At 46.3% G+C, this 23,784-nt stretch overlaps 1 protein-coding gene across 1 annotated transcript in view; it reads left to right on the top strand.

The window, feature by feature from the left end:
- Nucleotides 1–23,784, top strand: part of PAK1 (p21 (RAC1) activated kinase 1) — a gene marked incomplete at its 3' end in the record, with an annotated part of 84,123 nt that overhangs the window by 47,870 nt on the left and 12,469 nt on the right. The window contains exons 2-9 of the mRNA XM_084261055.1: nt 1,584–1,794; nt 9,573–9,673; nt 10,820–10,967; nt 12,110–12,147; nt 16,545–16,661; nt 16,984–17,158; nt 21,183–21,246; nt 22,127–22,175. Coding sequence (XP_084117181.1) covers nt 1,605–1,794; nt 9,573–9,673; nt 10,820–10,967; nt 12,110–12,147; nt 16,545–16,661; nt 16,984–17,158; nt 21,183–21,246; nt 22,127–22,175 — 882 coding nt within the window. The 5' untranslated portion in view covers nt 1,584–1,604. The remainder of the gene's footprint in view (nt 1–1,583; nt 1,795–9,572; nt 9,674–10,819; nt 10,968–12,109; nt 12,148–16,544; nt 16,662–16,983; nt 17,159–21,182; nt 21,247–22,126; nt 22,176–23,784) is intronic.

Below are 23,784 nucleotides of genomic sequence, written 5' to 3'. Positions count from 1 at the left end.
TCAATACCCCAAACGCTAGTTTGTTACTTAAAAGTCCATGGCAGAGCTGTGTTGGGAGGAGGCAGGGAGAGCTCCTTGAGAGGAGGTCAGACTTCTTACAGAGCTCCCTGGGTGTGAAGGCTTGTCTAAAGCCTTATGGGCTGTGCAATACTGCCAGCCCTCCCACTTAAGAGCAAGTATGAAGAAACCCAGAGTGGTTTCTCCAGTGGAGAAGGTTGGCAGAGCATCCATGGCTTGGCTAGGTGACAGCTATGGAACTGCTGCTTTCAGCAAAGTCTGATGTTGCTTCTGAGTGTCTTCTGCAGGCAGCATTTGCCTCCCGTAACTCCCTGCAGCTGTGACAGCCATGTGCCCTGGGTTCAGATCTTGCCAGTTAACACTGAGCAGCAGTGGCTTGGCTAAAGAAGAAACTGAACACCTGGCAGGACGGTGTTGTGTGGCTGCGGGATCTGTTTGGAGTGTGATCCAGTGGGGTTCCTGCCTGGGAAAAAAGCAGCTCCCTGGAAGCCAGCAGCGACCTTTGCTTCCCACTTGCGGAGAGCAAACCACCTCTGACTTTCCACCACCTGATAATTCTCCCTAAGCAAAACATTGTGGGTTGGACCTGATGATCTCTCAAAGTCCCTTCCAACCCCTATGATTCTGTGATCTTCCCTTACTGCCTGTGAAATTTGTAACGCCGTTGGAACTGCTTTTTCCACCCAAACAGAAACGGTTCCTGCTTTGGTCTTTGTCCTACAGTAAACTCCCAACTTAGTTTTGAGAACGTAACACAGACCAGTTTCAGTTTCCAGAAGGATCTTGCTGCAGCCAGGCTGTGTCTGGAGTAGTGCTGATCTCATTTGGGTGGAACAGGCTAGTCGCTGCAGACTAATCTATTACCCTGTTCCAAAGCTTCCGTCTCTAAATCCGCACAGCAGGGATTATTTACTTAGGGATTTCTCTGTGTGTTGGGGATCTAGTTTTGTTTGACCCTCCCAACAGAACAAAATGCAGTCAACTTTCTGCTGGTTTGAATTGCGTCCTGAAGCGTGTTGCTACCAGGGTAAAGCCAGAGCCGGCTTGGGACCAGTGAGGAGCACGGCACCGAGGTGACGTGGGTACAGCCCCGGGGCTTCCCGGCCATCTCTGAGCCTGATCAGCAGCTTTTTTAGCAAAGGAGCTTGAGAGGCTGTGTTGAAACTCTGTGAGTGCAAACTTCAGTCTTACCACATCACACTGGAGACTGAGCCTTTTGAGGTAGTTTTTAGTAGAACTAGCAGGGATCTGAGAGGTCTTATGAACTTGGCAACTTGTTGACTCCTCTCTTTGCTAATTGTACTTACAACCTGTCTCCCCATCCTCCGCTTCTGCTCCATGGTTTGCTTGAGGATTGGCTGCATCCTGAAACAGGCTCTTGGTGATGATTCAAACACTTGAACAGAAAAAACTTGGAGCTTAAGTAGAACTTGTTGCGCTGACACTTTGGCTGAGTTACAATGAGGTTACTAGCCAATCTGCAAATACCTTCTTGAGTTTTACTTGAGAGTGTGTGATCCTGGCATATGAAAACCCAAATTCTTCTTTCTTTTTTCTCTTCCTAGTAACGCCCTCCCCAGCTGAAGATGTCTAACAATGGAGTTGAAACAGAAGACAAACCGCCTGCTCCTCCAATGAGAAACACCAGCACTATGATTGGATCAGGAAGCAAAGATGCTGGGACTTTAAACCACGGCTCAAAGCCTTTGCCTCCCAATCCAGAAGAAAAGAAAAGGAAGGATCGATTTTATCGAGCTATTTTACCAGGAGATAAAAGTACAGTATTTGTCTCTTCTTATAAAACTCCAGTCTGAGTGTTTCTCTGAATGGCCTTAGTTGAGCACCTGGTGCTTGGGGGAATCAACTCTTTAAAAGGGCACGCAATGGCAGGACAAGGGGGATGGATTGAAGCTAAGGAGGAAAGGTTTAGATGAGAGATTAGGGGGAAATTTTTTACAGAGAGAGTGGTGAGGGGCTGGAACAGGCTGCTCAGAGAGGTGGTGGATGCCCCGTCCCTGGAGGTATTCAAGGCCAGGTTGGATGGGGCCCTGGGCAACCTTGTGTAGCTCCAGGCCTGGAGGTTGGTGTCCCTGCCTGTGGCCACTACAGATCAGGAACTCTATGATCCTTGGGGTCCCTATCAACTCAGACCATCCTGTGATTCTATGCTTAGTAATGGTTTAGGTTTTAGAAAGTTCTGTGCATTTTGTTTCCTGCAATGCTGTCTTGGTCATTTCAGAGTACATAAGGTACTGGCTGTAGATAGATTTAATTTTTTTCCTAATGATTAATTCCGCTGCAGTTAATCCATCCCTCTTACTCTGTTTTGTGCTCCTCCCCTTCCTAAAAATTATGAGAGCAGCATCCCTGAAAGCTGGAACTTGCTCTGCCACTTCCCAGCCTGACTCATCTGTAATGGTCTTAAAAAACCTCTTTTATTTTTGTACCAATTACAAGCTGGCCAATTCCTTCTGTGGGGAGCAGGGGGAGGTCTTTTGTTTGCTTGTTGTTTTGAACAGCAAATAATTTGAGTTAAGCATGACTAACAGGCCATCTCCTGCCAGGCCTGTCATATGTTACTGCATGGTCATTTACTCTGTCCTAGAGTTTGGGGCCAGGATTGTCTACAAGAATAATTCATTACAGCAAATTCTTGAACATTTCTTGTGAACTGAAGGAATTTTCCCCTTCAGTGGACTGTAACAGATGGAAATGGAGATAGGAAGAGCGAATTGTACATTAAATTCTAATTTTTAAGATCAGAATATTTTAAAAACACCTCCCTCTCTCTTACACACAAATCTTTTGAAGTAATGTAAGGGAAAAAATTCTCCATCCCCTGATACATGCTGGCTTATTTTTATATCTGACCTATTTTTTTTTGAGTTTGCAATATATCAGCTTTTTGAAGAGTCTGTGTTATGATGGTATCTGGACCTGGGATAACTAAAGTCAAGCCCAACTATCTTCAGCTTCCTGGGTTTCAGGATGGACGCTGCCTCCTTAATTTTCATTAGTGAAACAACTAATTGGAGTGATACTCTCACTGATTTAAGTAAGATGTAGATTTATTTCCTACAAAATATCACAGCATCCATCATTATTATTATCTTATACCTTCAGTGAATTTTGATTCTTGGATTTTTGATTGTGCAATCCAGAAACCCATGAACTCCATGTTTAAATTTCCACGGATCTTGGTTAGAACTTGCCATTATGAGTGTTAATCCTAAAGAGCTCCAGGATTTCTGCATCGGCTTACTTAGGGAGTGAGGGTTCTACATGAAGGCTCAGCAGCTGCAGAAAATGCAAATACCACCTGAAATTTCTGAGAGAGTAAAAGAAATACAGCCTGAAATGCTAGCTGCACTGGATTTTGAAAGAGAGCTGCAAAAGTAAAAGGTTCAGGTAAAATCAGCAGACAGACTGTGCTGATTTGAAGATGCCTGTGTTTACTGAAGATTGGCCAATGTGGCAGATGCTTCGAGACATGAGAGATTTTTGGTTAGCCAAGCCCAGCAGAGCCTTCTGTTGCAATATACCTGCTAAAATGAGAATGACTGCTTCTGTCCTCTAATTCCTGTTGAGCAAAAAATACCTTTGACACTCACCTTCGCTTCAGATCAATCGATTTTCATCTCAGGGAAACTTTTTCTGATCTCATGATGACAACTAAATTCCCAGTGCTTCCTGCTGCTTGAACATTAATGACATTCCCAGGCATTCAGACAGCCTCTTTGCTTTGTGCCTGGAATAGTTTGGGTGTTATGTGTTACTTTGGCTTCAAGGGACCATATAAACAGGAGGGGATTCAACTTTTTAAAGGGGTACGCAATGTCAGGACAAGGGGGAATGGATTAAAGCTAAAGGAAGGAAGGTTTAGATGAGATATTAGGGGGAAGTTTTTTTACAGAGAGAGTGGTGAGGTGCTGGAATGGGCTGCCCCAGAGAGGTGGTGGATGCCCTGTTCCTGGAGGTGTTCAAGGCCAGGTTGGATGGGGCCCTGGGCAACCTTGTGTAGATCCAGGCCTGGAGGTTGGTGGCCCTGCCTGTGGCAGGGGGGTTGGAGCTCTGTGATCCTCGGTGTCCCTTCCAACCCAGACCAGTCTATGATTCTATGAAAGATGGTGAAGGGGCTGTGCTTTACGCAAAGATGCAGCTCAAACATGTGGACTCCTGCTGCAGAGCAGGCAATAGACCTGTTGAGACCCTCTGAGCCCAGGTCAGAGGAGAGTTCAACAAGGGAGAACATCTTGAGGGCATCTTTTGCAGCTCACTGTGCGAAAAAGGGAAGTTCTAGCTCAATGTGTTAGTGTGTTCCAGTGTAGTTCTAGCTCAGTGTGTACAATGTGGCTTTTCCATTGTGCTATCCCTAAGCACAAACAGAGGCATGATGTAAAGGACACGTGCTCTGGAGGTGTCATGCTCCTCCTGCAAAATCCAGGATTTAATTTACAGGCCTGATTTCCTCTGTCCCAGCCTAAACCTGAAAACGTGCCTTTGAAAAACCTGTCAGGTTATTTCTGGGTTGGTTCCTAGCCAAGTGCATGCGGAGCTTAAATGACTTGTTTCTTTGAACAAGAGTTGTGAATGCTGAAGCTTCTTGGGCTCGGGGCTCAACAGTGCCCTAGTTAAGGGAATGAATTTGGCTTGAACGTGGCACGTTTAGCTCCTCTGAGCTCCACTGAGTTCAGCTGTATCTTCACACAGGAAAAGCAGGGTTTTATCCACAAGGTGATAGTTTGCAATGCCCAGTAACCCTTTCCGTGGTGTCATGGAGTGCTTTCATAGAATCATAGACTCTCCTGAGTTGGATGGGACCCATAAGGCCCATAGAGTCCAACCCCTGGCTCCACACAGGCCAAGCCAAGTCAGAGCAGGTCACTGAGCGCATCGTCCAGACGCTTCTTGACCTCAGCCCAGCTCGGGACTTTCCTGAGGAGCCTGTTCTGGTGCCCAACCTCCCCCTCTCAGTACAGAAACTTCCTAACATCCAGCCTAAACCTTCACTGGCTGCAGCTTCATGCCGTTCCCTCAGATTCTATTCCTGGTCCCAAAGAGAGGAGATCGGCACCTGCCCCTTCACTACCCCTCATCAGGAAGCCACAGACCCCCGTGAGGTCTCCCCTCAGCCTCCTCTTCTCCAGGCTGAACAAACCCAGGGACGTCAGCCTCTCCTCATAAGACTTTCCCTCCAGACCCTTCCCCATCCTCATTGCCCTCCCCTGGACACTCTCCAAGAGTTCTCTGTCCCTCTTGTCCTGTGGCACCCAAACCTGCCCCCAGGACTCGAGGTGAGGCCACCCCAGTGCAGTGCAGAGCAGACCAATCCCCTTCCTGGACCCGCCATGCCAGGCTTGATACACCCCAGGATGGGGCTCTCCCTGCTGGCTGCCTGGGCACGCTGCTGGCTCATGGGTAACTTGCTGTTGACCAAGACTCCCAAGCCCCTCTCAGCATAGCTGACCTCCAGTGCCTGATCCCCTAGTCTAGATGTGTAGTCAACATTATTGGTGGAGAAGACCTTTCTTATCTCAGTGTGGTTCAGGATAGGCTCATGGGCTCTCTTCATGGTAACACATTGGGCTTCCTAGGTGCTGCTGAAGGTGCCAGAGACAACTGAGGTTCTGAGCATCCAGACGAAATCAATATCCTAATAGGAAATCAATGTTTGGGTCATAGGGTGGGACAAGGCAGTGAGAATCTTAAACCCTGTGGGCAATAAGACATAAAAGTGGCAGTGACCATTGGAGTGTACTTCAGGTACCCTACTCCAGGTGCTGGATCTTAAAACTGCTCATGGTGGCTGCCAACTGCCGCTCCGAGCACTTTTGTGTCCAGCGGGCTTCTGTGGAGACTTTGTGGGTGGCTCTTACAACAGTGTCAGACATGTAAGGTTTGGAATGAGAAGGTGGCAAGGTGTGGGAAAACAGCACTTGGTGGTAGGGAGACCTTCTTAGTCAGACACATGATTCCTCTTTTATTTAGTTTTTAATTTAAGATTCTTCAAGGCTTTTTGACTCATTGCAAGGACAATGTAATCTTTGTAGAGGGGGATTAAGTGTTTAGCAGGATCGGGAGTGCCCGTCTCTCATTCTTTTCGTCTTATACCTCCTGCTATGACATAAAAATCTGCTACAAAAAGCAATTATGTTATTAATGGATTAATATGTTTAGGCTTTTAGATCTGTCAGATTTTGGATCTAAAACTTCTGAAATTCATTGTCCTCTGAGACCGCTGGAGGAAAATCTCTGAATTCATGTGCCGGCTTCGTGTGCGTTCACATGATGATGAATTCAGTCTGGGAGCTCTAAACCCCTGAGTGTGGCAGGCTGGCAGCTTTCCAAAATGTCCAGAGCACTTGAGGGTTTCACCCACCTTCCCAAAAACCTTCCCAGAGTTTTTAAGAGATGATGGTACTTCGTAATCAGCTGGCTTTTCATTAGCTGAGACTTTATTTTTGTAATAAACATCATCACCGAGGCAATGATTTCAGCATGAATTTGTGGTAGCTGTCCCAAAGAGCTGTTGAGAGTTGGGGAAGGTGCAAAGGGTTGAGATGTGGTAGGAAATAGTGGTAGGTAACTAAGATAGTAGGGCAAATGTTGGCTGCTGCAGGGGCATGAAAACAAGGCAAGCTGCACACGCAGAAAAACCTCTTTCTGTTTCTATATCACAGCGTAGCCATGCTGAAGCTCTCCACCCATGTGTCGAATGTGAACAGAGACCTGAAGTGTTGATGTAAAGAAGGCATTTCCTTATTTAATCACAGAATCACAAGGTTGGAAAAGACCTTTAAGATCGAGTCCAACCGTTTCCTGTCCTGTGCTAAACCATATCCCTCAGTACCTGATCTACCCGTCTGTTAAACACATCCAGGGATGGTGACTTAGCCCCCTCCCTGGGCAGCCTGTTCCAGGCCCTGACAACTCTTTCAGGGAAAATTTTTTTCCTAACATCTGATCTGACCCTTGTCCCATCTCCTGTCATCTGGCTGAAGAGACCACCACCCATCTCTCCACAACCTCTTGCCAGGTCAGCGTAGGTGGTGATAAGGTCTCCCCTCAGCCTCCTCTTCTCCAGGCTAAACAAACCCAGTTCCCTCAGCTGGTCCTCATATGTTTTTTCCCTCCAGCCCCTGCCCCAGCCTGGTTGCCCTTCTCTGGACATGCTTGAGGACCTCACTGTCCTTCTTGTACTGAGGCACTCGAGGTGCGGCCTCCCCAGTGTCGAGTACATGGGCACAATCACCTCCCCAGACCTACTGGCCACGCTGTATCTAATACAAGCCAGGATGCCATTGGCCTTCCTGGCCACCTGGGCACGCTGCTGGCTCATGTTCATTCGGCAGTCACCCAACACCCCCAGGTCCTTCTCCACCTTTGATCCTTCCAGAACTGTTTGTACTCTTCTGTGGAGCTAAGGCCTGTTCAGGCTGCGGATAAGTTAGCAGCCATTGTGGTTTGTGGTGTGTGGCAGGAGCTTGGGCTGTCTGGGTGTAGAAATAGGAAAAAGAATCTTAAATGTGTGGATGTTTTGGATAGCAGTTTAATGCCCTTAAGGTTTTTTTTTTACGGGTATGTTCAGATCTTCTGCAGCAGTCATCCTGAACCACATGTGGGTGTGCAGCACCTGTGCACCACTCCTGTACAGTGGCGCTGGTACAGCTGCCATCTTCATCCTCACCCAAGTGAAGGGCTTCCTGGCTGAGCTGCCACCTTACTTTTTGGTTTGGAGGAATAGACTGACCCTCTAGACAGGCCTACAGAATAGAGTACCTCTCGTAGCTCTCTGCTTCTCTTTTCCTCTTGCTTTCCATCCACCGCTAATGCATGTAGCTTATTCTGCGTACCTGCTGGATGCAGCTGCTTGCTCCTTCTTTGGCAGGCCTCTGTGCTGCAGATGCTCACCATCTGCTAACCAGCAGCTGCTCCTGTCTCCTTCTAGCTCTCCCCTCTGCGATGGCTCCTCCAGCATTGCAGGTTTCTCTCCTCCTCCCCTTTGGCAACTGCGTTGCTTTTCTATGATTCAGCTTCCCCCGTCCCCTTTGTTAGAAAGGAAACAATCTGTGCCGTCTTCGTGTCCCAAATGGAGCATCTGATCCTTTTTCTTCCTCCAGAATTACTCCATGCAGTGGTAACTCTGTAATGATGCAGAGAACAATGCCCATACTGGCACTGATGGAAACAGGATTGGTCCTTTGGGGCAAGCCCTGATCACCTCTACATGATTAACCACCAGCAGCATCTTAAATAATTGCAGTATTGAGCATTAGCCTCACAGGTTCCCAAAATACCTGCGGCTTGGCATTCATGTTGCCAAAAAACACACCAGGGAATGTCAGCCATGAAGCTAATTCTGTTTGGCTTCAGATACAGAAGGCAGCAGCTGGGAACACATGAGTGGTTTAGTCACCTTCTTCTGCCTCTGCTTATTTCATAACTGCAAGCAAAGCTGAGTAGAACATCCTTCTTCCTTAAACTGACCTCAATTTCTTCACTACAATAAATACTAAAAAGAAGGTGGAGCCCTTAATATGTCGTGAATATGGATGAACTTAAGCCAAGGCAGAACGATAATCTTGTTTGAAGACTTGACTTGAACATTTGCAGGGTGCATCTGCTTTTCTTTATTTTCTTTCTTGTTTCTTCATGACTTCAGGTTTTCACCTGCCAGATTCTGCCCCTCTCACTCTGTGTCTTCCAAGCTAGACATTAAAACCACCTCTAGTTCTTTTTTGTAGCAGAAAACCAGAATTGGTTGTGCTCATGTATGATTTTGTAGCAAAAGCACATTGTATTTTGGGTTTTTCCTAAAATCTGCTTTGTGGATGTAGGGGGAAGGAAACAATCCACAAGAAATATGTGTTGTTTATGTTGTCCTTGTTTTAATTAGAGTGGCAAGCATGTATTTAGCAGCACATAGTATTTTTGTAAAGTTGCTTAAAGCAATGAATTAAATAATGTGTTCAAAACTTCACCTACAGCCACTGGAGTGCTTTTGCTTATGACCTGTATCAGTTTGAGGGAATATGCAGGTAAATAACTTGTGCTAACAAGTCTAGTGCTACCAGTTGATACATGACATACCGAAAATAGCAGTTTCACAGAATCACAGAGTGTTTGGAGTTGGAAGGGACCTTGAAAGATCATCTAATTCAACACCTCTGCCAGAGCAGAATCACCCAGACTAAATCACACAGGAACACATCCAGGCAGGGTTTGAACGTCTTCAGAGAAGGGGACTCCTCAACCTCTCTGGGCAGCCTGTCCTAGCGCTCCATCACCCTCACAGTGAAAAAGTTTCTTCTTTCCCTTGTCTCATGCCTGTGCTGTGTTACGGGACTTTGATTTTTTTGTTGTCAACCCCCCTGTGGCTGCTCATAAGTGAGTCCACAAGTTTTTAACCTTGCTGTTTCTCTGCCCCAAATCAAAACCCTGTGACTAGCAAAAGGGATGTGTGGATGGGCAGGTAAATTGGAAGCTGTTGGGGAGATTTTAATTCTTGCTGGATTAATGGATGTTTTTTTTGTTGCTGCTGTTGTCTCTTTTAGCCAATAAAAAGAAAGAGAAAGAGAGGCCAGAGATCTCCCTGCCTTCAGACTTTGAACACACGATTCATGTGGGGTTTGATGCCGTCACGGGAGAATTCACAGTAAGTGAATCTGGAGGAGAAGACAACTTTGTGGTTTGGCTTATTGCTGGGAGGAGCCAGGACCCATTAATCTTTTATATAGTAATGCTGGAGAGGCTATTACCATCATCTAGTTTGATCTCCTTTGAAACACATCTGCAGAGGTTACCCACTAATTTCTGCTGAGAGACTACTTGTCGAACTCGGCACATCCCAGGAGCTCAGGCTGCCAGCAGACTTTTCCTTTTCTGATTTTTTTTTTGGCTAATGTGGGCAGCAAAATATGGTATATCCCCCTTTCTCCTCCCCTTCCTCTTCTGGAGCTGGATTAGGTCTATAACACAGTCTGCCTAGCAAACAAGAGCTCCCATTTAGGAGACACACAACTGTGCGTAACGGGTTATGACAGGATGTGTATGTGCTGGCCTAAGGCTAAATGTCAAATGCTTTTATGGATTTTGTTGACATGCAAAATGCTATGAAGGCAGAGTTGTATTTCATCACATTATTCTTCTTAATTTAATTATGAGAGACTATTAACAGCAGCAGAGGTTGTTTGTGAGCAGGTCAGTTTTACCTGTCTTTAATATACTCCTTCCAGGGACTTTGCTGTCCTAACCTGAACTGTGTCTACAGTTGCCTTTTGCATGTCAGCTTCTAGACTTGCCCAAGTTAACCCAGATGTACCAGTGGCCATTACCCAAGTGGTGTGTCCAGCCATCCTTTTGAAGGTAACTTTATTGACAGAGGATCCCAGTCACTTTGTCTACACAAACTCTTATTCTTCCTTGTGGGGAAAGGTCCAAGTCAGGTCCTACTCCAGATGGGTTGATTTTTTGGCTGCAATTGATGTCCCTGTCATGGAATCCTGAGCTCTGTATGTGAGGTTAACATCTCCTTTCCCAGCTCTGGTTACAGCAGGCACCAAATTACTGTTATCAAAGAGCTCCAGTGCTACATGACTCAGATAAACTTCATTCATTGCATTAGATGTTACACGCTGTATGTTCCTTCTATAGTCTTTCTTGGTTATATGTAAATATATATGTAAATATGTGTATACCTGTGCATAAAGGTGGTTTTTTTTTGGCTTGAGGCTGTTCCTTTGTGTGCTGTGAACCCCCCAGCTCGGCTCACTGTGAGCTAACCAGGTCCTTCTCCCCACAGGGAATGCCGGAGCAATGGGCACGTTTACTGCAGACTTCCAACATCACCAAGTCGGAGCAGAAGAAGAATCCTCAGGCTGTGCTGGATGTATTGGAGTTTTACAACTCCAAGAAGATCTCCAACAGCCAGAAGTACATGAGTTTCACAGGTACATGGGGATCCCTTTGGCCAACTTTTCATTAGTTGTTACATGTGGTGGGGTTTCTTTCATTTAATCAACAAGTAGATCTGTCTGTTCCAGGAAAAGGGGAATGAGATTCTCCAGCTGCTCAAGCACACCTCTTCCTTTCAAAATGCTGTTCTGTTAATCCTGATGCAGAATAATCCAATCCATAACAATAATCCTGCAGCACAGTTGCAAAAGAGGAGGTCAAACAACTGCCTAAATCCCCAAACCCAAAAAGATTTCCTGAAGCTTACAGACAGGATCTGGAAACTAGAATCCAGAGTGTTGGTGTTGGGTTCCCTGTGCTGAAAATCCCTGGAGAGAAGAGGCAGCTAAATGTTGCACCAGTTTCAGTTTCCAATGTGGATGTAGATGTTGCTTTGTGAATGCTTGGGTGAGGGTCTCTCTGTTCCCGTGTGCTGCGACTGGGGTTCAGCTGCAATGTGCCTGATAACTGCTGGCTGGATTCCTCTAAAAATCAAAGCTGCTGAGGTGGTGTGCCTTTTTTGTATGAATGACCTGCCCACAGGAGCACTTCTGCAACCAATCAGTTCTTTTCCCTTTCAACTCTAACTCCTTTCCCTTCTGAATATTAATCCCTACTTTGGTTCTTTTTAAGATGATGGAACCATGTCACCAGAACTGGTATTAATTAGAAAGGCTCCAGCCAGGGATTAAAGCACAAATCCTCCCCATGTGTGCCCGGATAGTAAAACAAGAATCCCACCACTTGACTTGTGGGTTTCTCTGTTGCCGTTCCTGGAAGTTTAGGTGGCTGAGCACCTTGCAGGTCCTGGGCTAGCTGCAGTGCCTCTGCTGGTGGTTTAGCCATAAAAGTATTCTGTGTTTATGGATGGACAGTATTCATTCAGGTGTTGCTCTGAGAAATCCCACCCCCCATGCTGTAGGGATTTGGTACCCCTGCATTTACCTGCAGAACTTTTTTACCCTCTATTCCCATATCTGCCATGTGTTGGCTTGTTTTGAGGAGCTGAAGGTAATGCCTAGGTTTGGGAGCAGCCCTTTTCCCTACCCCTTCCGAAGCAATAGTGTCCCTTTCTCCCTTCCCCACTGCTGCTGTGTTCACAACTCATTATAACAGCACTGATACCTGTCTCTTTCAGATAAATCAGCAGAGGATTACAATTCATCCAACACGTTGGTAAGCCTCATATCCACGTTCCATCTCAAATTTGGGGATTTAAAAATTTGCATAAAGTAAATGGCATGTAAGCTTTTAGTTTGCTGAGTGTTCTAAAATCTTTCTATCTATTTGTATACAAATACATGTTTATAAAGATATGCTGGAGAGTGGCGTAGGTGAGAGGGACCTGGTGGTCCTGAGGGACAGCAGGATGACCATGAGCCAGCAATATGCCCTCATGGTTAAAAAGACCAATGGCATCCTGGGGTGTATGAGAAGGGGGGTGGTTAGGAGGTCAAGAGAGGTCCTTCTCCCCCTCTACTCTGCCCTGCTGAGACCACACCTGGAATATTGTGATTGGTTCTGGGCCCCTCAATTCAAGGAGGACAGGAAACTCCTTGAAAGAGCCCAGCACAGGGCCACCACGGTGATGAAGGGAGTGGAACACCTTCCTTATGAGGACACACTGTGCGACCTGGACCTCTTTAGCCTGGAGAAGAGGAGACTGAGGAATGACCTTATTGATGTTTATAAATATGTAAAGGGTGAGAGTCAGGAGGATGGAGCCAGGCTTTTCTCAGTGATGGCCAGTGATGAAGAGCCAGGCTCTTCTCAGTGATGGACAAGGGGCAGCAGGTACAAGCTGGAGCGTAGGAGGTTTCATGTGAATATAAGGAGAAACTTTTTCGCTGTGAGGGTGGTAGAGCCCTGGGACAGGCTGCCCAGAGAGGTTGTGAAGTCTCCTTCTCTGGAGACATTCAAACCCACCTGGATGTGTTCCTGTGTGATTTAGTCTGGGTGATCCTGCTCTGGCAGGGGATTGGACTAGATGATCTTTTGAGGTCCCTTCCAACTCCTAACATTCTGGGATTTTGTGATAAAAACAATCAGGCTTATTTAACTTTTTTCTTTTCAACTGGGAGAGAATCAAGTAGGCATAGGTGGTTTTTATTAGTGAATTAGTGAATAGATTAGTAAATTAATGAATAGAAATAGTTCTGTTTTCACAGAAGTTTATCCGTTCCTGTACCTAGCCTTTGATAACCACCCTGCTTTCAGGTTTTATACGCCTCTGTAAACATTTGTGGTATAAAAGAGTTTAATTACTAACCTGTAAGGTCTGATTGACCAAAACTAATGTTGATTAGTATTGATTAACCAAACTAATCTCCAGCAGAAAAGGAAATAAAAGGTTCCCCTTCTCTCTGCTTGACCTTTACTCCATCCTTCGCAGAGCAGGCACAAGTGCTGTTTGCTTTGTTAGGAGCCACGACACGTTTCTGCACGTGTGTGTGAGACAGAAGAAAGGAGCCTTGCATCACCTCTTGTCTTCTCCCTTCCATGCCGGTACTTAGAGTCAGCTTGTTCTGCTCCCTTCCACAGGCAACGTATTCTGACTGCTTAGGACTCTGCAAAAAAAGAGAAGAACATTTCCACATTTATTACGTGCCATTGTATGTCAATCCTCATTTAGAATGAGAATGCACATGGGACCTAACAACCCCGTGCAGTGCTACAGGCTTGGGGGAGAATGGCTAGACAGCTGTCAGGCAGAGAAGGACCTGGGGTTTTGGTTGACTGCAGGCTGAGTATGAGTCAGCAGTTTGCCTAGGAGGCCAGGAAGGCCAATGGCATCTTGGCTTGTATCAAAAATAGTGTGGCCAGTAGGTCGGGGGAGGTGATTGTGCCCCTGTACTCAGCATTGGTGAGGCTGCACCTCGAATTCTGGGTCTAGTTCTGGGCTCTTCACCACAAGAAGGACATTGAGGTGCTGGAGCGAGTCCAGAGAAGAGCAACCAGGCTGGGGAAGGGGCTGGAGGGCAAATCCTATGTGGAGCAGCTGAGGGAGCTGGGAGTGTTCAGCCTGGAGAAGAGGAGGCTGAGGAGAGACTTTATCGCTGCCTACAACTACCTGAAGGGAGGGTGCAGAGAGGTGGGCGATGGTCTCTTCAACCAGGGCAGGGTCAGGTTAGATGTTAGGAAAAAGTTCTTCCCTGAAAGAGTTGGTGCCTGTGACAAGCTGTCCAGGGAGGCGGTTGAGTCACCATCCCTGGGTGTGTTTAACAGACACATAGATGAGATGCTCAGGGATATGGTTTAGCACAGGACAGGAGTGGTTGGACTCGATGATCTTAAAGGTTTTTTCCAACCATGTGATTCTGTGTGAATATCTGAGACTTTTGGATTTTAAAGTAAATTCTCACAAAAGCAGTAGTTACCAGCCTACTGAGATAGCCTGATGTTTTTGGAAGACACAAGGTAACCTTGAATTTTGGGAATATTCAGGAAATTCCCAGTACGTAGCTGGGTTTTCTCATTGTTTTTAACAGGCTAAACTTTTGTGTTTCATCACGTGCGCTTCAGCAATTATATGTCAGGATGCTGGTGCCCTCAAGTTTTTAATATTAATTAAATACTACATTGTTTTCCCCAGTCTTTGAGCCAGAACTCGATGTTAATGCTTTTTCCCCCGGCACTCTTGGGGAACTGGTGCCGCACCAGCAGAACTGGTCTTGTGGGTTAAGGATCTTGCCAAGTTTATTATAAAATGTTTGTAGTGTGAAGGACGCTGGGAACTTCAAAATCCGCTTTCAAATGTCAAAGGTTAAAAGTTACTTGGATTTCTAATCAGTATTTCAAAAAAGAAACCACAAAACAAAACCCTGATTTCTTTTTTTTTAATCATTCATAAAATGATCACCTGTCCTAGGGAACCTGCTTTGGCAGGGGGGTTGGACTCCATGATTTCTGGAGGTCCCTTCCAACCCCTACGATTCTGTGAATAAACTTAAAAATAATAATTGTTCCTGTTTTTCTTAAAATTTTCTTTTAGAAAGCAGTTTAAAAGGGGATTTTAAAAGATTTTACCAGATTCTGCTTCCAAAATCTCTCATTACTTAATTCTCAGTCACAATGCCAAAGCTGATGTTAACGTGACCTCCCATCTTTTAGACACAACATTAAGATTTTGATGCAGATTAAAATACTTTAAGGCTGAAGGCTCCAATCTGCAGCATGACCAGGGTTTGAAGCAAGCAGCAAACCAAAAGAAGCAAGATAAATAGAGCCATTTATCTCCAAACCCAGTTGTCTCTAGAACCGTTGGGTCTGCTGCGTGGGAAGGCAGTGAGAACCTGTGTGGTTCTCAAGTCCTTGTGAAGAGGATTGCCATCATGCAGACAAGCTCTGTCTGAACAGTTGTGTTGGGCAGTGCTGGACTTACCCCTGTTTCCCATGAAGGCTCAGGGTCTGAGCCAAAGGCTCAGGGTCTTTGGGGTTTGAATGTTTCAGATGCTGGAACTGCCAGCCTGTTCTGATTGTTATGCCTGACCAGCTGGAGGCTGGTCACAAGTGGTGTCCCCCAGGGCTGAGTTCTGGGTCCAGTTCTGTTCAACATCTTTATCAATGACCTGGATGAAGGGATTGAATGCTCCCTCAGTAAGTCTGCAGATGACACTAAGCTGTGAGGAAGCATTGATCTGCTTGAGGGTAGGGAGGCTCTTCAAATAGACCTGAACAGACTGGACTGATAGACAGAGACCAATGAGATGAGGTTCAACAAAGCCAAGTGTAGAATCCTGCACATGGGACATAACAACCCCATGCAACGCTACAGGGTTGGGGAAGAGTGGCTGCAGAGCTGTCAGGCAGAGAAGGACCTGGGAATGTTGGGTGACTATTGACTGAACATGAAGCAGCAGTGTTCCCAGGTGGCCAGGAAGGCCAATGGCATCCTGGCTTGTATCAGAAACAGAGTGGCCAGCAGGTCCATTGATTGTGCCCCTGTACTGGGCATTGGTGAGGCCACACCTTGAGTGTTGGGTCCAGTTCTGGGCCCCTCAGTACAAGAAGGACAGTGAGGTCCTGGAGTGAGTCCAGAGAAGGGCAACCAGGCTGGGGAAGGGGCTGGAGGGCAAATCCTATGAGGAGTGGCTGAGGGAGCTGGGTTTGTTTAGCCTCGAGAAGAGATTTTATCATGGCCTACAGTAACCTGACAGGAAGGTGTAGAGAGGTGGGAGATGGTGTCTTCAGCCAAGTGACAGGAGATGGCACAAGGGGAAATGGCCTCAAGCTGCACCAGGGCAGGGTCAAATCAGATGTTAGGAAAAAGTTCTTCCCTGAAAGAGTTGTCAGGGCCTGGAACAGGCTGCCCAGGGAGGGGGTTGAGTCACCATCCCTGGATGTGTTTAACAGACAGGTATATGAGGTACTGAGGGATATGGTTTAGCACAGGACAGGAACGTTTGGACTCAATGATCTTAAAGCTCTTTTCCAACCCAGTCATCCTGTGTTTTTGTTATTTTCCTGCACTTGATCCAATGGAGTCTCTGTTGGGATCTTCATCCAATGTTTGTGATTTTGTGTGTAACTAACGAGCGGGGTTTTACTTTTGCTATTTGTGTGACCACGTGCAGAACGTGAAGGCTGTCTCTGAGACCCCTGCGGTGCCCTTAGTGTCTGAAGATGAAGATGACGAAGACGATGCAGCTCCTCCTCCTGTGATAGCTCCACGACCTGAACACACAAAATCTGTGAGCAGAAATACTTACTTCCTTCAGTCCCCACCGCTGCAGTTACAGTCAGGTCTTGACTGTGACTCCATATCCCTGCTGTGTGGCATGGTGCTAAGCCCTCTTGGGAGCAGGAGGGAAGAGATGGGAGCCATTCCTTCTGGAAGAACACCTTTATGTTGTCACCTGATTCATTGGGGATGACAATGAGAGAGTCCTTGTTAACATTAGTTTTTAATGAAGTAGCTATAGAAATGCATCCCTCACAGCAACAAGAGCAATAAAGTGATGAATAGAAGTCTTTAAATTGTATTAATATGTATTTTTTCCTCAACAAAACCAGATATACACCCGCTCTGTGATAGAACCTCTTCCTCCTCCTACCAGAGATGCGGCCACCTCTCCTATTTCTTCTCCCTCGGAAAACAGCACAGCGGCGTCTGACATGCTGGTCAGGAACATGGAAAAACAAAAGAAAAAGCCAAAAATGTCAGATGAAGAGATCTTGGAAAAATTAAGTATGTGCTTTGTTTTTTTAAAAAAAGCTTAAACTCCAGGTCCTGCTGGGTTGATTTCTCAAAATCTTAAGCTGAAATATTTTCACATGCCCATTTTGAGATCCTCTACTGAAGACATTTTGTTGTGACCGTGTGCCAAAATTGGGGGCAGAATTAAAGAGGCAGTATAATGTAAGCTGAGCACCTCTGATGCAAACTGAAGTCCCCAAGGAGTTACAGATCCTCTCGCTCTGTAAAACAAGCCCTAAATAAGTTCCATCTACTTAACTACAGAGCCTGAGATTGTTCTGCATCTCGATGGCTCAAGCATGGCTGCTTGTAATGCAATGTTAGATGTAAGGTGTCTAAAAGATGGAGAGAAAATTAATGCATCCCCAAGTTTGCCTTCCACAATATCATCCTGTAAAGCAACTTGGTTGCTTTTAAAGTGCTTTAACATTGTGTGGGGACCCAAATTAGCGACTGTGTCTGTGAAAAATTCATCACATCTCTCTAAGGTGTGCTACTGTCTTGTACCTCCAGTTCAAGTGCTTTTCTGCTGCCTGGTATTTTTGGGTTATTCTGTGTATATCCAACAGCTGAACTGCTTTGTCTCTGCAATTGGTTGCTATTCTCAGCCTGAGCCATTTTTTATTTGGGGTGAGCATTTCTTATGCTTTGAACTACTAATCCTGTATTAATTACATATGTGCCTTGCTTGTCAATGATGACATGTCAGAGCTGTTGGGGCGAGTCCAGAGGAGGCCATGAAGATGATCAGGGGCCTGGAGCACCTCTCCTGTGAAGACAGGCTGAGAGTTGAGCTTGTTCAGCCTGGAGAAGAGAAGATACCAGGAGGACCTAATTGCGGCATACCAGTAATTAAAGGGGTCCTACAGGAAAGTGGGAGAGAGACTGTTCACCAGGGAGTGCAGGGATAGGCCAAGGGATGATGGCTTCAAGCTGTAAGAGGGCAGGGTTAGATTAGACATTAGGAAGAAATTTTTTACTCTGAGGGGGGTGAGGCCCTGGCACAGGGTGCCCAGAGAAGCTGAGGCTGCCCCTGGATCCCTGGCAGTGTTCCAGGCCAGGTTGGATGGGGCATTGGGCAACCGGGCTAGTGGCAGGTGTCCCTGCTTGTGGCAGGGGGTTGGAACTAGATGGGCTTTGAGGTTCCTTCCAACCCAAACTGTTCTATGATTCTGATTCTATGACCATGGTAGCACCTCTATGGTCAGGCTGGTCTCCTTGGTTGAGGGTATACCCCTAAAGGTCAGTATGTTATGAAGCAAGGACAGTAGTTAGGTGAAGGAACATGTAATCTAATTAAATTTAAAATTTAATATATTTTAAATATATATTAAAATAGCATATGATTACCTCATTCCTCTAAATGAAACCTAAATTGAACTGATAGCATGTTAACTGGAACCACTCACTATTGGAAAACTCATTGTTTTAAAGCAGCAACTTCACTCACACACTTAATTAGCAGGACCTTTTTACCATTAAGGATCTAAGCTGGTTTTGGGACCAGGTTGGGTAAGCAGTGACTGTGGCAGGAAAAAAGTATTATTCTAAGCCAAATACACTCACTTCTGTAATGAAGAAAAATGCAGGTGCTACTCTTAGGGTACAGGGAAGCAAATGTACCTTCTGACACCTTGCTTGCTGCAGCACGTGGTGCTTGATGCATACTGCCCAGAGAGACTGTGGAGTCTCCTTCTCTGGAGACATTCAAACCTGCCTGGATGTGTTCCTGTGTGATTTAGTCTGGATGATCCTGCTCTGGCAGGGGGGTTATACTAGATGATCTTTTGTGGTCCCTTTCATCTCCTAACGTTCTGTGCTTGTGTGAAAAGGAAGCCAATACATCCCCACCTCTTAGTGTTAACACAGCACTGGTGCTAACAGTGATGAATCCTCGCATGACTTTTTGGAAGGTAGGAAGTGTTACCCCATTTCACAGACGAGAGCATTAACCAGGGCAAGACTGGCAACTGCCTCTTGTCCCTGCAGCATTCTGTCCCGCCACTGCCTCAGGGAAACATTTGCCTGTCTCACAGCCTGTGCTTGTAGCCCGTGTTAGGCTTTGAGGGAAAGTTTGAGTATTTGTCCAGAAATACGTATCCTCAGGGCAGGCAGCATCGCTTCTGTAGTCATTTGGTGGGTTTTATATGGTCGGATTTCTCTTCCAACCCTCCTCTCCCTCCCTTTACCTCTGTCTGCCCTAAACCCTCTGGGTTTGGCTGCTCTCCAGCAGCATCTGAAAATAGCCTGCTCTGCTCTGTCTGCTACTGGATTTCTTGGCCTGACAACCACGAGCAGTTTCTTTGCCAATATACATCTGCTCAGGCTCAGCCCCAGACCCCTGCGAAAGCAGCACCATATGTTGGCAGCTCAAGGGACTTGCACACACCGATGCAGCTGCAGGTCTGCATCCCTCCCTCCTATTACCCACCCTGGTGCTGTTAGAGGGGGCACTTGTTCCCAGCTGAGCTCTAGGAATTGTTTGCTTGGATTTTCCTAAAAAGGAGGCAGTTCTGCCGTGAGGACATCAAGGATGTCAGGTTAATGTTTGCAGGGAGCGTTGAGTTTCAGTGATCATTCTTTTATCAGCTTCAGTTTACCTGTGTGGGACTCCAGCACATCTATGAAGCCTACCTACTGCCCGCCCTCAGAGCTGAGGGCTCCCTCCCCTCATAGAGAAAACATTGTGTTCATTGTAGATACCAAGCCCACCTTGAGCCGGAGTGGCCCCTCACTGCCCCGTGTTGCAGAGCACCAGGCAAAGTGCTTTTCCCTCTGAGGGATGCAGTAATAGGCTTTCTTCTGCCTCAACAGCTACATTATGGAAGAGTAAGCTGAGATCGCCTCGGGTTGCTCTTCAAAACCAGAGTAGTGCTGTAGTTGCGTGGTAACTGCTGCTAAAGCCTGCACTGATGGATTTGTAGAAGAGCAGATGAGCAATGGCCAGGGGAAATTTGGCTCTGAAGGGTCTCTCCAGCTAACCTCCTGAGTCCTGCAACCCAGTCACTGGGTCAGTAACTTCTACAGTCCTGATGATACAGAGACATCGTTAACTACTTTTGTTTTGCCATAAATTGTTGTGGTGTAGGGAAATCTTTGGCTAGGTTGGCAACAGACTGTCAGCTTGAAGATGAACAAAGCCCTTGCCTTCAAAGTCAGAGCATGTTGCAGTGCAGGGCCATCTTAAATCACCCAGAGTTCTGGGCCCCTCACTACAAGAAGGACATTGAGGTCCTGGAGTGTGTCCAGAGAAGGGCAACCAGGCTGGGGAAGGGGCTGGAAGGAGGAGCGGCTGAGGGAGCTGGGAATGTTCAGCCTGGAGAAGAGGAGGCTGAGGGGAGACCTTCTCACCACCTACACTGACCTGACAGGAGGGTGTAGAGAGGTGGGCAATGGTCTCTTCAGCCAAGTGACAGGTGATAGGACAAGGGGAAATGGCCTCAAGCTGCACCAGGGCAGGGTCAGATCAGATGTGAGGGAAAAAAGTTTTCACTGAAGAGTTGGTGCCTGTAACAAGCTGCCCAGGGAGGGGGTTGCGTCACCATCCCTGGATGTGTTTAACAGACGTAGATGAGATGCTCAGGGATATGGTTTAGCACAGGACAGGCACAGTTGGACTCTATGAACTTCAAGGTCTTTTCCAACCCAGTGATTCTGTGAGTGTTGAAGCTGGTTTCCAGCAAATAATTGTACTTACACTTGGGTCGATGTATACTATGTGCAGCATCAAGCAGTCACTGACTGCTAGTGACAATTAAGCGACCTTAATGTCTGTGTTACATCATTTCTGAGGGGAAATAGCTGTGAAAAGGGGATGTTGCAGCTGGTACATGTGTAAATAACCAAGGACTTCCTCAGTGTTTGCATGTCTCTGGATTTCTGGCAAGAGGTTCACGAGGCTCAGCAGAGAATGCTGTGGCCACAGGGCTGCTCTTAAAGTACAGTTGGTTCTTAGAACTGTATGAAAAAATGCTTATCAAATCCTTTTCTTTTTGTTCTGGGTTTTTTTTTGTAGGAAGTATTGTGAGTGTGGGCGATCCAAAAAAGAAGTACACATGTTTCGAGAAGATCGGACAAGGGTCAGTATAAGCTCCTCTCTCCCCTATACCTTTCCTTATGCTAAGGAGGAAGCACTGGGATCAGGCTAAGTTACTTTGCTGAAAAAGCTGTTGGTGATGCTTTGGAGAGTTTATTTTGTTTGCTTGTTATTTCAATTTCTTTTGTATTTTTTGGGTGTGTGTTGCTTTGGTGGGTTCCACTCCCTTCCCCAGCTCTTCTCCCTTTTCTGGCAAAGTCTTGAGTCACAGGGACTGGGGTTTTTTTGTGTGATTGTGCTTTAATATAAGACAATATGTCATTAGATGTACAGAGTGCTAAATATAGCTGCAAGCAGGGAAGGAACTGCTTATTTTCAGCATGCAAGATAATCTTCAAATTACGGATTTGCTTTCTGAATCAACTTTCCTCCACGCAGGTGTTGTGCCCCCTCTTAGCAGGGTAGGGGGAAAGAAGAGTTTGGGGGAGAAGCTGTGATGAGGCAAATCGGTGCAAATCATGTAGATCAGAAGAACTTTTCCACAGTGAGGGTGAGGGAGCCCTGGGACAGGCTGCCCAGGGGGGTGTGGAGTCTCCTTCTCTGGAGATATTCCAGCCCCGTCTGGACACTGACCTGTGCGACCTGTCCTAGGGAGCCTGCTTTGGCAGGGGAGTTGGACATGATGATCTCTTGAGGTCCCTTCCAAAGGGTTTGGATGACCCTTAGGAGGACCTTTGTTCCCCATAAATTCTCTGGCTTCTACTTTCTTGGCTCAGAAATATTTCAGATACTATTTACCACTGGAGTTATTGCATGGAGAGGAATAGGACTAAGAGCACTTAGAGGCAAGTGGGAAGGGTCTTGGTCTTGCTAGGAAGCACTAATAAGCATGGGTTTATTTTTTTCCCCTCTCTTTTATTTAGAGCCTCAGGTACAGTTTACACAGCAATGGATATAGCTACAGGACAGGAGGTAAGTGCTACTGGATTACCACCACAGTGGATTTTGGATTGTGTCTTGAAAGTTCAAGTTAACGCTACAAAATTAAGATGGTCTTTCAGGGGTTCATGACATCTTATTTCTAATGAGATATTTATTTCCTTGCTAATGAGGCATGGTTGAGCAGTCTGAGCAGAGAACTGGAAAAAATGGTTCCCCAAGGTTTGATTCCTGAATCATCTCATATTTGTAAAGAATCCTTCTGTGAGCACAAAGGCCAGAAGCAAATGTTTGGACAAGATAGTTGCTCAGTGGAAGTTGATCTCCTCATCCCTATGGTCCCTGCCTGTCCCCGTTTCAACTCTTTCATACCCCCTCTGCTCCTTTGTTTCCTAGGCTTACGCTAGTTGACTTGCATGGAAATAATTCCTCTCCTACCCTTTGCCCACTTGCTTTCTGCCCTTGAATTGAGAGACAAGGAATGTCTGTCTGTCTGTCTTTCCCCTCCCACCCTTGAGCACTGGAAGGTGCCTGGCATATTGCACTCATGAATAATACACGAGTAGAGATGGTCACGCAGCATCTCTGGAAATCATTATTGCTGGATGGAGGATTTTTAAGAGGCAAGTGTATGCATTATTCCAAATATATTTATGGAAGTCTACAGCAATGTGGGTCTACTTTGCATTTGTACAATGTCAGGATTATCCACCAATAATTTTCATAACTGTGCTTTTGGCTGAAAGTCCTTCAACCTCCTTTTCCAGCTCCAGAGGAGTCACAGGCTCTTGAGGAAGGGGTTTTCGATTTATTTTGAAGCAAGGAGAAATTTTATAGGAAGATAAAGTCTTCTGATATTTTTCTGCTTGCTTTCTGGACCCCTTCATTGTCTCCCACGTGAATAATTGAACCCTTGTATTACACCAGACTTTTAAAAGAGTCTAATTACATTGGTGTGATTGGGCCCTGGATTTTTAAATTTGTGTTGGGCTTGCTGTAACCTTGGCATGCTGATGACCTGTTCCTTTCTGAGGAGCATGCTGCTGCTGGTCCTTCGAGCTTGGGAGCAAAGTGAACAGCAACACATTTTGAAAGCACTGGGAGGAAACTCCTTTGGTTTTCACTGCAGGGGCCTGGGGCAGCTCCCAGGGTTAAAAGTGCTGAAGATTTTCACTGATGATGGCTATCTAGCTTTGTTCGCAACACAGGCTGGGGATGATGGGATAGAGAGCAGCCCTGCAGAAAAGAACTTGGGGTACTAATGAATGAAAAGATGGACATCAGCCAACAATGTGCACTTAAAGCCCAGAAGGCCAATATGGCATCCTGGGCTGCATCATAAGAAGTGTGGCCAGCAGATTGTGAGAGGGGATTCTGCCTCTCTGCTCTGCTCTGGTGAGACCTCACCTGGAACACTGTGCCCAGCTTTGGAGCCCTCAGCACAAGAAGGACATGGACCTGTTGGAGAGGGTCCAGAGGAGGCCACAAGGGTGGTCTGAGGGCTGGAACACCTGTCCTACAAAGACAGGTTGAGAAAGCTGGGCTTGTTCAACCTGGAGAAGAGAAGGTCCGGGGAGACATCAGAGCCTCTTCCAGTACCCGAAAGGACCTACGGGAAAGTTGGGAAGGACTGTTTGTAAGT

This window comes from Gallinula chloropus, assembly GCF_964237585.1.
Source record: "Gallinula chloropus genome assembly, chromosome: 1".
Taxonomy (NCBI): Eukaryota; Metazoa; Chordata; class Aves; order Gruiformes; family Rallidae; genus Gallinula; species Gallinula chloropus.
The sequence above is the reverse complement of the archived record's forward strand: the minus strand, read 5'-3'. Positions and strand labels throughout refer to the sequence as shown.